At 42.7% G+C, this 12,844-nt stretch overlaps 1 protein-coding gene across 1 annotated transcript; it reads left to right on the top strand.

Moving 5' to 3' along the window:
• Positions 1 to 9,169: 9,169 nt before the first annotated feature.
• Positions 9,170 to 10,600, top strand: LOC109207752. Its single transcript, XM_019370734.1, has 2 exons — positions 9,170 to 9,544; positions 9,689 to 10,600. The coding sequence occupies exons 1-2, from the start codon at positions 9,170 to 9,172 to the stop codon at positions 10,598 to 10,600; spliced, it is 1,287 nt and encodes a 428-aa protein (XP_019226279.1).
• The last annotated feature ends 2,244 nt before the right edge of the window (positions 10,601 to 12,844 follow it).

Below are 12,844 nucleotides of genomic sequence, written 5' to 3'. Positions count from 1 at the left end.
ATTCTTGGCATGAAGCCAACTCTTACATGTCTCAGTTAAGCGTCAGATCTTCCTTTCAGCCACTCCATTTTGTTGTGGCGTATCAGTGCATGTCAGCTCTCTTTTAATACCATGCTGACGACAAAAAGAAAGAAACTCATCTGACGTGAACTCACCGCCATTATCAGTTCGCAGCCGCCTTATTCTTGAATTGAGTTCACCTTCAACTGTTTCTTTGAACTCCACAAACTTACTGATAACTTTTGACTTGTGCTTCACAAAATAAATCCAAGTGAATCTAGTAAAATCATCAGTGAAAATTAGCTTATAAGAGTAGCCTAAAAATGAAGGAATTCTCGTTGGCCCCATCAAGTCACTCTGAATAAGTTCTAGTGGGGCATTGCACCATGACAAGGATCTGTCAAATGGAAGACGATGTGCCTTTCCATATTGACATCCTTCACAAACCTCTCCTCCATCAAAATTTCTTAAGTTAGGCAAACCTTTTACTAGATTCAACTTTACCATGGCTTTTAATTTATCCATGCTTAGATGTCCAAGTGTAGCATGCCAAAGATGTGTATTATCATTGCTACTCATCTTCTCAATATATGAATTAGAGGCAGATAAGACATATAAATCATTAACTCTCTTACCTGAGTGAACGATATTTGCCTTGAGCACCTTGATATTTCAGAGGAACTTCACATCACGTGGGCCAAATAGCAAATAGTTTCCAGCATCTACAACATTTGCAACTGAAAATAGATTTTTCTTCATACTTGGAACATGAAAGACATTGTTGAGGGTGATGGTGTCTTTTTGCTTCTCGTTGATCACAACTGTGCCTTCCTTCTCCACATTATGGACCGTATTATCTGCTGTAACAATGACATCATGTCCGTTGTATTCGCGAAAGGTGGAGAATTTGGATTGATCTCGAGTGAGATGGTGCCCACATCCTGAATCCACGATCCAGTCTCTTTCAAAATTTATGGAAGCCATGGCATTTATTGCTTGAGTCTCCGCTGCGAAGCACTTTCCCCAGTCTTTTTCTTTTTCTGCTTCTTCAGCAACTTTCTTGGTTTGAGCCATATTGCTCTCTTTGGCTCGACAATATCTTTTTACATGCCCGACTTTGCCACAACGGTAACATTTTAAAAGTTTTTTACCGTTACTGGAAGACTCCCCCTTCTTTCCTGGCCAGCTTGAACCACTTGAGGACGGAAAGTGCATGCTACCTCTTGATTTCCCTTTGAATTTCCTCTTATCGGCGATAAAAGCATTTCTTCCCCTTCTTTGATAAATACACCAGCCATCTATTTGGCTAGTAGCTCTTGTGACGACTACAAATTCTCAAATTCTTCCAAAGATGGTTGTTGAACCCATCCTTGAATCGATATAACAAAGGGAATATATTCTGGCTTTAAACCACGAATAATAATTCTTCTTATTCGTGCTTCAGAGATAGCCTCGTCCGAATTCAATAGAGAAAGTTCGGAACACAAATCTTTAACCTTCAAAAAATACTCGGCAATAGAGAGATTACCTTGAGAAGTGTTAGCTAACTCATTCTCCAAAATCTATAGCCGAGCTTCATCCTTCTTGTTGAATAGCCGATCGAAGGTCCTCCATATTTCATGAGCTGATTTACACCTTATAATATGATCAAATAAATTAGGAGAGATAGACCTTTTTAGGATAAACTCCGCCTTAGCATTAGTCTGCTTCCACTTCTTACGCGCATTGCTATTTTCCGGTGCGTCGGCATGAGGAGTTGTGTTACTCCCATTGACAATTTCCCACAAATCCTCACCAACAAGGTATGATTCCATACAACTCTTCCATACCTTGTAGTTGGACTGGTTCAATAACTCAATCCCCAATCCATTAGCACAACCACCCAAATCCATTTAGAGAACCCAGTTGAACCAACCACTAACACAACCTTGAAATTCAGAAGCCGTCTTATGGCTCTGATACCATGTAACGAATAGCAAAGAAGAGTATTATTTGGAAACCTTCTGCTAGCCCAAGATCGTTAAATAAGATTGGAGGATTCAACTAAAGAAGAGGAAGCTTGAAAAGAGAAGAGAGATTTTTGAAAGAAGAACTTTGTTATTGAAGAAGACTTTCTTGAATTTGGCTTCGTTACAAATGAACAAGACACCCCCTATTTATACTAGCCTATGGATGATTCTAGATATGATTCTAGATAGTGTACAAAGAAGATTCTAGCAACCTTATCTTCTAACAATACTCTAGAATATCTAGATATGTCTTATCTTCCCACAATATTCTAGAATATCTAGATATGTGTACTACATAAATATCAAGGATACTACACTAGGACATTCTAGAGAATTCTATTTTTTTCCAAAAAATCAACTTTACTTTATTGTTCTCACATCCAGTGCGTAGTGACCTTCTCCGATCCTGTAGATGTACATCTCAAACAAACTACTTGTTTCCTTAAGGAAAGTGTGCTCAAGGCTAGAGTTGAAGCAACTTTTAGCTTTATCAAGATCGTTTTTCTTCCAAACAGAAGTTCCTCGACATATCAAGGCATCCACCATAGAGTGATTCAAATTAAGCTGAAACAAAAATTTATCGGTCGATAAGAAAGAAAGGAACAGGAACAACAAAATAGACAAAAAGAAACATCATGCATGAAATAATTTTGCTCGAAACATCAACATTCTCAATTCTCTATTGCCTTTTTTCTACTACTCCATTATTTTTCTACATTTATTTTTTCTTCTTTTTCTTGTTTAAACAAATTTATTTCTTCTTCTAAAATTAATTTCCTCTTGCCACCTCTGATTTTAAATTTCTCTTCTGATTGTACCTTCAACTCCCTTAATTTATCACTAAACTAATTAGATATGAAGTCGAATGCTACAATACTATATATATATATATATATATATATATATATAAAACCTATGCTCTCTTGACTGGANATATATATATATATATATATAGTACTCTGTTTGCCTCCTTTTCACTTAAAGGCTTAAAGTCGCATAGGCCTCAGTTTTATTTTGCGCTTCACTAATTAAAACACGAATCTAAGTAGTTATACATTTCTTGCTTTCACAAAAGGGAAATCGGATATTTAATGAATGCATAACAGGAGGGAAAAATGGTTGTACTAAAGGAGCGTTAAAATCATATAAAAAGAAATGATAAATATCTTGTAGGTTCAAAAAATTTACCGAGAAGCAAAACCAAAGAGACCCGGATCCAGCAGAAAAACCTGATATCATCAAATAAACATAACGAGAATTAGCAAGAAATTGTGAAAACCCTAGATAAAGAAATTTTGTGAAGAAAATAGGAGAGATTACCGCTGTTGTCAGTAGTTGTGGTCATAGAACCTTTTATGGCTTGCCAATTGCTCAGTGGATTTTTCAAAATTACCACAGGTTTTACACTTGTGGTTATTGATACAAGCAATTTCCGTGTGAATTTGTTTGTAATGGCATTCCAGTACTTGTTTGTTTCTGCACTTTTTGCCATAATGATAGCATTTAGCATTTGCTCGAGTTAGAGGATCGTGTAAGCGTATTTCACGTTGTTCTTCGGAAAGGTTGTCATAGTCATCAATGATGATAGCTGCCATACCAGAACAGACATACATGTGATTAGCGTAAGAGATGATATGATTAGAATAAGAGATGATTTGAGAGAAAGGGAGAGTCGTTAGAGCAGAGTAGAGGAGTCGAGTGGGGTCAAAAAGTGAGAGTTTGAATATTCTCTTTCGCTTCGACTGAGTTCAGTTATACGGTTATGAAAAAGTTTTCTCCATTCACTTCAAGTGTTTGAAAACTCCACCCTTAATAATTTCTGTTATGTTTCTTTTACCCCTTATTGTTTCAAATATTTACTTTAAACACCCCTTTTCTTCTACTTTAAATTGCTACAAAATCCTTAATTAATACTCCCTCCTTCCCATTTTATGTAATAATCTTTCCTTTTTAAACAGTTCCAAAACAGTGATATTCTACTTCAAAATTTTATTGATCAACTAAACGGTTATCATGACTAAGTGGTGGTACTTAGTACTCCATACATACATACATACATACATATATATATATATATATATGTGTGTGTGTGTGTGTGTGTGTGTGTGTGTGTGTGTGTGTGTGTGTGTGTGTGTGTGCGCGCACAACTGCGGCCTCGGGCCCAAGTATACGTATACATAACTGCGGCCTCAGCCCCAAAGATGCATAAAGNTTTTGAACCACACTATACTTTAACGGCCGTTTGGCCAATTAAGAATAACATTTTTTCAAAAACCCTATATATATATAGCGTTCTTTAGTAAAACGTTATACATATGGAGTGGGCCCACAAATAATTCTTCTGTGCTTAACTGACATAACAATAATTCAGCTGGGTATAGCATTTTCTTAAAAGACGCTAAACCTCAAATAACTGAACTCCTGGACTGGTTTTTGCCTTATTTAAAGAGGTGAAGGATTTTTTTAAAATTCATAAACATTTTTCAAATCTTCTGAAATTTTTCTTTGTTAGTTGTTTTGCATTTTGTCATAATGTTTGAAGAGCGAAAAATTAGGGTTTCATAATATTGGGGGGGTGAGGTTGTGGTGGCGAATAACTCAGTAAGCTATAGTTTATCTCCACAGTCTCATGTTAAGTTGCCACTCAGAATGGAGTACGATAAATTGGTATCGTTGATATGTAAACAAATGAGTGTGAGCAAACGTTTGGTGAATCTTAAAATAATCGGAAGATATCCGTATTCTGTGACTCCGCAAGGGGTTGATTGTTATGCTGAGTTTAACATCGAATAAGATGAAACTATGAGAGATTTTTTGGGGACTCCAGATGAATACCGAGAATTTATTGTGATAAAACTGTTGGAAATGTACGTCAAGGCTGAAGACGTTCGCAATGATGAGGTTGCGGAAAGTGGGAAAATCCCTCAATGATTAGGTGGTTAATTTTGGAGCAGTTTTAGCCGAACAAGTTCCGACTGAAAGAGTTTGGACGGATCTAAACTTATCTCCACGAGCAAATGAGGAGCGAGAAAATAATTACTCCCCTAGTATACATAATCAACAAGACGAGTGGTAAACTTCAATTTTTCTTTGTGTTATGATGTATATTTTTGTGTATTGTATTTGTATTAACACTCATATATTCTACAGGGGGTACCGGCCAGATATGAATTTTACAAGTTATGAACCAACGGCCAGTTGGAATATGCCTAGGTTTGGTGTGTTGGATCATGGTGGTCCATCCGGGAGTCAGCATCAATAAGATAATGTGCTTCATGGGATATCAACACATTATTATTTGTAAGTGAATATATAAAGTTATATGTATTGTTTGGACCAATTTCAGTAACTCATTATTTCTTTAGTTGTGCAGTGAAAATGAGCAACTTGATGGTCCTGTCCTCACTCAATTGCCCGAAGACGGCGTATTTACTCCGGATGTGGCAGATGCGATGAGCCAGGAAGAGAATAGTGATTATGGCAACAATGCCGATGAGTCTGGAGATGACTCACCCTTCCCTGACGAGGGTGATGATGAGGAGGAAGAGAATGCCGAACCTGATTTGACGAGGGCGCATGCTCCACCTCCCATTAGACCAAGAGTGTACGAGTCCCACGTGCCTTTTCGTTCAAGGCATATTTCATACCTTGATCATTTGCCAAGTACGCCAGATGTGGATGCCCTCACAAGGGATATTGACGAAATTCAGATAGCAATGTGGGATGAATCTAGACCAACGGTGCTGTCAAAGGGCATGCTTTTTCCTGATAAGGCGCGCCTAAGCAGGGCGGTAAGAATGTACAGCGTAAAAGAGTGCCGTGAGATGACGATATGGATGTCATCTCTGGCTATATACAAGGTTGTTTGCCTTAGATGGTTTACGTGTTGTAATTGGATGCTGCGTGCGATAAAGAAGAAAACAAATATGTGAAAAGTGGGTAAATACATTAACACCCACAATAGTGAAAAGGACACATTTAGTGGGAATCACTTCAACTTGGATGTTGACTTGATTTATCTTGTCTTGATTCCACACATTGAATCGTCCATAAGGTACAAGATCAGTGAGTGTATTACATCCGTCCACCAGGAATATGGGTGTACAATTACCAAAATAAAGGCATATCTCGGGCGCAAACGTGTGTTTGAAATTATTTGTGGTGACTGGGATAAGTGATTTGCATCTCTGCCCAAGTACATGGCCGCATTGCAACACTTTAACCCCGGGACTATTGTTGAATGGAAGCTTGAGCGGTGTGCGGGAATACCAGAATTCAGATACGTGCTCTGGACATTTAAACCAGCAATTGATGGTTTTGTGCATTGCCGGCCGGTAATATCCATAGACGGTACTCATGTCTATGGAAAGTATGATATTAAGCTGTTGATCATCGTTGCAGTAGATGCTAATGGATGAATATTTCCCCTAGCTTTTGCCATTTGTGCCAATGAAAGCCAAGATACGTGGATGCTATTTTTGAACCACTTGAAGGACCACGTTGTCAAACAACGTTCAGGTATTTGTCTAATATCTGATCGGCATGACGGTATTTTAAGTTATGTATAACATTTCCTGATTGGAAGGAATCGTAAGTGTACGCGATTAAATCAGAGGGCCCGATTTCCCGCCATCGAGCCACCTCGGGGAGATACCTCGAGACCTTGAGGACATGACGCCACCTCGGGAAGATATCTCAAGACCCCTACGATATGAAGTCACTAATTAGTCCACTCCTTCGAGGCTTGTCGAGGTCTGATTCAAGGCCGAGATAAAGACAAAAGGGGAAGCCCCCAAGACACGCGGTTGAGTCTGACAGGACCGACCTATCCCTAGCCTATGCTGGGGTGTCGAGTCAAGCCATCACATCTTCATATTTCATAAAGTAGATATACATGTATTCATTACTAAGTTTCCTCTCATGTATAAAGGGGACTCGCCCTACCTTGTAAGGGACTGATATTGCTCACACAATTCTAAAAGTGCAATAATATCTCTCTCTCTCTCTCTCTCTTTTCTTACTAATACTTATTGGCTCTCACTGATGCTAAGGATACTTTGATATTCTTAGCCTCTACATGTGTTCTTCATAGTTTAATTCAATTTCAGTTATAAGTAGCTTCGTTTGATTATATCTCTAGCTGTTATACTGATTCAGAGTATCCCCGACAACCCGAGCTCGACCTCGAGGTCGACCTCGAAGTCCCGATCGACCAAGCTTACGCCCGGGTAGCAGACCCTTTGTTTCGATCGTTACCTCGTTTATCTCCTCCCCCATCGTTAAAATTCATAATACTAGCATCATCTGCTCTAACAAACTAGCTTGGGAATAGATCACGTATTTTTAGAGTCCCATTTAATAAATTAAATTGTCGTTACCATTTTCACGGTAAACAGTTTGGTGCCCACCGTGGGGCTAGAAATAATAGTGACTATTTTCTTGTTAGTTTCGTTACACAAACACATTCCATCTTTCACACTTTTTCTTGTCCAAGATCCTTTGATTTCAGGTAAAAATGTCTAGCTCAGTGAACATAGCTGAGAACGACCACCTCGAAGATTACGGGAAAAATGGTATATCTATCCCGGCCGCCGGAGCACCGCTACAGGATCCCGATAACGCACCCGGACCAAAACTAGCGGACGCGGAATCACAGGACGCACAACAAGTCAACAAAACTTCCCACACCAACCGAGAAGCCGACGTCCATATGATTATTGGGGGAGCCGACGCCCCCCGAGGGCCCGCCTCCAAGCGAGCAAGGACACCCACTACAAAAGAAGGGTCGGCTCGGGAGCGCCCTCGTGAAGAAATCCTCATATTCAGTGATGAGGACCTTGAAGCTATGATGGAACCGCACAACGACGCTCTAGTCATCTCGTTTTCTTTCAAACAACACCAAAATAAAGTGTGTACTCGTGGACCCAGGCAGCTCGGTCAACATAATCAGGTCAGATGTAGTAGGACAGCTAGGATTGCTCAATCGAGTCATCCCCACCTCTCGGATCCTCCACGGTTTCAACATGGTCGGAGAGGAAACAAAGGGAGAAATCATTATCCTGATCGACACGTCTGGCACGACCCAGAACACAGAGTTTCTGGTCGTCAACGGTGACATGAAATACAACGCCCTACTTGGCGGACCTTGGATACACAACATAAGGGTCGTGCCCTCGATCTTGCACCAGGTAATAAGGTTTCCTACCAGGGACGGTATCACAACCATACATGGGGGACATCAAGCAGCAAGGGAAATGTTCGCAGTCCACCGCGAGACAACAATTCCCGCACACCCGGCCTTAGATAGGGAGGGAAGCGCGCAGACCTTTGAAGACGAAGAGGAAGACTTCTTCGCACCCCGGACCTTCGTCTCTCCCGAAGAATCCGACGTGACCAAATCAACGGTCGAGGAGCTAGAGCAAACCATTTTGATCAAACACCTCCCGGATCGCAAGGTATACTTGGGTACGGGGCTGACCCCCGAACTCAAGGCAGAATTTATTCAAATCCTCAGTAATAATATCGACTGCTTTGCTTGGTCCCATTTAGATACGACAGGTATTCCACCGGAGATAACGTCCCACAGACTAAGCGTTGACCCCAAGTTCAAGCCCGTGAAGCAAAAAAGGAGACCGTAGTCCGAGGTGAAACATGCCTTCGTCAAAGAGGAAGTGGCGAAACTCCTTAAAATTGGATCCATCAGGGAGGTAAAGTATCCCGAATGGCTGGCTAACGTAGTAGTGGTACCAAAAAAAGGGTATAAGCTAAGAATGTGCGTAGACTATAAATACTTGAACAAGGCATGCCCAAAAGATTCCTTCCCTCTGCCCAATATCGATCGCTTGATCGATGCTACGGCCGGCCACGAGACCCTCACTTTTCTCGATGCCTGCTCGGGGTATAATCAGATCTAGATGAACCCCGAAGATAGGGAAAAGACCTCGTTTATCACAAAATACAGAACATATAGTTATAACGTAATGCCCTTCGGGCTAAAAAACGCGGGAGCAACGTACCAACGGCTAGTTAACAAAATGTTCGAGCACCAGGTAGGAAAATCAATGGAGGTATATATTGATGATATGCTGGTAAAGTCCCTACGCGCAGAGGACCATTTAACCTATTTACAGGAAACCTTTGACATTCTCAGAAGCTACAACATGAAGCTCAATCCTGAGAAATGCGCCTTTAGAGTAGGCTTGGGTAGATTCCTGGGCTTCATGGTCTCAAACAGGGGGATCGAAATCAATCCCGATAAAATAAAGGCCATCGAAGAGATTACGGCGGTAAATAATGTAAAAGTAGTCCAGCGATTAACGGGGCGGATCGCGGCCCTAGGCAGATTCATATCGAGATCGTCAGATAAAAGCCACCATTTCTTTGCCCTGCTTAAAAGGAAGAACAACTTCGAGTGGACTTCAGAATGCCAGCACGCCCTGGAGGAACTAAAACGATACCTGTCCAGCCTGCCATTGCTGCGCACGCCCGAGGAGGGTGAAACACTATATTTGTACCTGGCAGTATCCGAAATAGCGGTAAGCGGAGTATTGGTATGAGAAGAGCAAGGTACGCAATTTCCTATTTATTATGTAAGCCGTACCTTGGGGGACGCCGAAACCCGGTACCCCCATCTAGAAAAGCTGGCGCTCGCGCTAATAAGCGCCTTGCGCAAATTGAAGCCTTATTTTAAGTGCCACCGAGTCTGCGTCCTGAAAACTTATCCCCTCCGGAGTATACTGCATAAACCCGAGCTATCAGGTCAATTGGGTAAATGGGCCATCGAACTCGGAGGGTATGACATCAAGTATCAACCTCGGACACCCATTAAGTCCCAAATCCTAGCAGATCTCGTGGCTGACTTCTCGCCAGCCCTCGTACCCGAGGTAGAGAAAGAGCTTTTATTAAAATCAGGCACTTCCTCCAGAGTATGGACCTTGTTCACGGATGGCGCCACGAACGTAAGAGGCTCCGGACTCGGTATAGTCCTGAGGCTGCCCGCCGGCGGCATAATCAGACAATCCATAAAAACCACGAAACTCACTAACAACGAAGCCGAATACGAGGCTATGATTGCAGGTCTAGATTTGGCCAAAGGTTTGGGAGCCGATATCGTAGAGGAAAAATGCGACTCACTCCTCGTGGTAAGCCAAGTAAACGGAAGCTACGAAGCCCGAGAGGACAGGATGCATAGGTATTTTGACAAAATCCAAATTGCGTTGCGTCGTTTCAAAGAATGGAGTTTAGTACACATATCCCGAGAGCAAAATTGCGAGGCCGGTGCCCCTGAAAACTTGGGATCCTCCGCTGAAGAAGAAGACCTGCTCCCCGGAACAGTCATCCAACTGTTCAAATCTGCGGTCGAGGATGGCCACACGGAAATTAACTCTGCCAGCCTGACATGGGACTGGAGAAACAAATACATCGTTTATCTAAAAGACGGAAAACTGCCCACGAATCCAAAGGAGTCAAGGGACCTGCGAACCAAAGCGGCCCGGTTCTCACTCGACGAAAATGGGGCCCTTTATAGGAGAACTTTCGATGGCCCCCTGGCAAAATGCTTGGGACCGGGCGACACGAAATACGCGCTTTGAGAGATCCATGAGGGCACCTGCGGAAATCATTCCGGGGCCGATTTCTTGGTCCGAAAAGTGATCCGGGCGGGCTACTATTGGGATAGCATGGAGAAAGACGCCAGGGAATTCGTACGAAAATGGGACAAGTGACAAAGGTTCGCCCCCACGATCCACCGGCCCAGAGAACAGCTGCATTCCATTTTGTCGCCATGGCCATTCATGAAATGGGGGATGGACATTGCCGGCCCTTTGCCAACGGCGCCAGGTAAGGCCAGATTCATCTTATTTATGACTGACTATTTCTCAAAATGGGTGGAAGCGCAGGCCTTAGAGAAAATAAGAGAGAAGGAAGTCATCAATTTTATATGGGAACACATCATATGCCGATTTAGTATCACGTCCGAAATAACGTGCAACAACGGGAGGCAATTCATCGGAAGCAAGGTAACGCAGTTCCTTGAGGACAACGGAATTAAGAGGATCCTATCGACGCCATATCACCCGTGTGCAAACGGCCAAGCCAAATCTACAAATAAAAAGCACCAAAGGGAAATGGAGGGAAACACTGCCCGAAGTGTTGTGGGCGTATCGAACAACTCCGAAATCGAGCACCAGCGAGACACCTTTCTCTCTAGTATACGGTGCCGAGGCACTGATACCGGTGTAGGCCGGAGAACAAAGTGCCAGATTCCAACACACTAGCAAGGGATCAAATAACAAAGCCATGGCAACGGCCCTCCAGCTGCTCGACGAAAAATGGGAAGCCTCGCTCGTTCGGATGGCTGCCCAGAAATAGAAAATCGAAAGATACTACAACAGGAGAACGAATATCCGATACTTTGGAGTCGGAGACTTGGTCCTAAGGAAGGTCACCCTCAACACCAGAAATCCTAATGAAGGGAAGCTGGGCCAAAATTGGGAAGGACCCTACCGTGTCCTCTGGATAATTGGCAAAGGCTCCTACAAGCTCGGTACGACGGAGAGCGAGCAACTTCCGAGCAACTAGAATGTATCGATGCTTAAGCGGTATTACTGCTAGGATGGCCGAATATTCAACCCCACGAATATCTTCGAACGGACGTCGTACTCTTTTCCTTCTAAATTTTTTTCCCCAAGCGGGTTTTTTAGCCAACAAGGTTTTTAATAAGGCGACGTCCATGCTTTTCTCCGGAAGGATCCAAGGGACCCACAAGGTTTCTTTCACGGTCAGCTCCGCCCGAGGAATAAAATGAACGAGGCCCCGATCGAAGCACTATATCATGTTGTACTTACATCAGGCAATTAGAAAATATCTTTTCAATGCCTTATTCTCCACACAGAGAAATCTCAGGTGTATCCCCGACATGGGGCCCCCCCTCCACTAAATGCATCCCGAAATACTCGGAGACTTAGTACATGCAATAGGACACTCGGCCGAAACTCCGGGTTCGTAAAGCCCCTACAACGCAGCTCCGAGTTCACAAGGAGCGGTCTTTACACTTAAACAACTTGATGACTCGGAGATTGAAAACAATCGCCATGCCACATCGCCGAAAAAACTGTAAGACCTCAATAGGCATGACAAACTGTAAGACCTCAATAGGCATGACATACTGTAAGACCTCAACAAGCATGAAAATCTCGAAGATTAGGCTATACATCGCATTTGTAAGAATCCCGAAAGGGCATAGCCTCGGTGTAGACGCCTAAACTATCACTCGGGATAAAAAATGGCTACGTCCAAATACACATGACTACGGTCAAAACGGCTGATACAGCCAAAATAACGCGACTCGGGGATGCCCGACCGTAGCTAAACAAAAATTGCAGGCCACTACTTCGAATATATTTCGGAAAGAAATGGTTAAAACGGGCTTCCCTCAACAGGCAAACAATGGGCTATGAACCTTCCGAGGTGCTCGAAATATCGCCGATTACGACTTGAAATCGAGGTTCTTTTAGAACCGATGATGGGTCAGGCAAAATTCTTTCAAAAATACCTTAACGAGCGGAAAACAAAGCCTACAAAAAGCCCACGGGCAAAAACAGCGTAAGAGCCATTGTCGCCAGCTAAGCAAGCCTACAGGCCATATATCAAAAGGTCTCTACGACCAAAAAGCGTAAGAGCCCTTGTCGCCAGCCAAATTGACAACTTGAGGATTAAAGTGAGCTCGAATCTTAACTCGATTTGGAGACTGGATCCAAAATAGTTAACTAAGCAAGCCTACGGGCCACATATCAAAAGGTCTCTACGACCAAACAAGCGTAAGAGCCCTTGTCGCC

The sequence above is a fragment of the Nicotiana attenuata genome, unplaced genomic scaffold (genome assembly GCF_001879085.1).
Source record: "Nicotiana attenuata strain UT unplaced genomic scaffold, NIATTr2, whole genome shotgun sequence".
Classification (NCBI taxonomy): domain Eukaryota; kingdom Viridiplantae; phylum Streptophyta; class Magnoliopsida; order Solanales; family Solanaceae; genus Nicotiana; species Nicotiana attenuata.
The sequence above is the reverse complement of the archived record's forward strand: the minus strand, read 5'-3'. Positions and strand labels throughout refer to the sequence as shown.

Bases quoted from the DNA above. Each gene is read 5' to 3' on its own strand.
- LOC109207752 (XM_019370734.1), top strand. From the start codon at position 9,170: ATGAAGCTCAATCCTGAGAAATGCGCCTTTAGAGTAGGCTTGGGTAGA. The intron at 9,545-9,688 runs GTAAGCGGAGTA...CGCAAATTGAAG, and splicing joins TGGCAGTATCCGAAATAGCG to CCTTATTTTAAGTGCCACCG.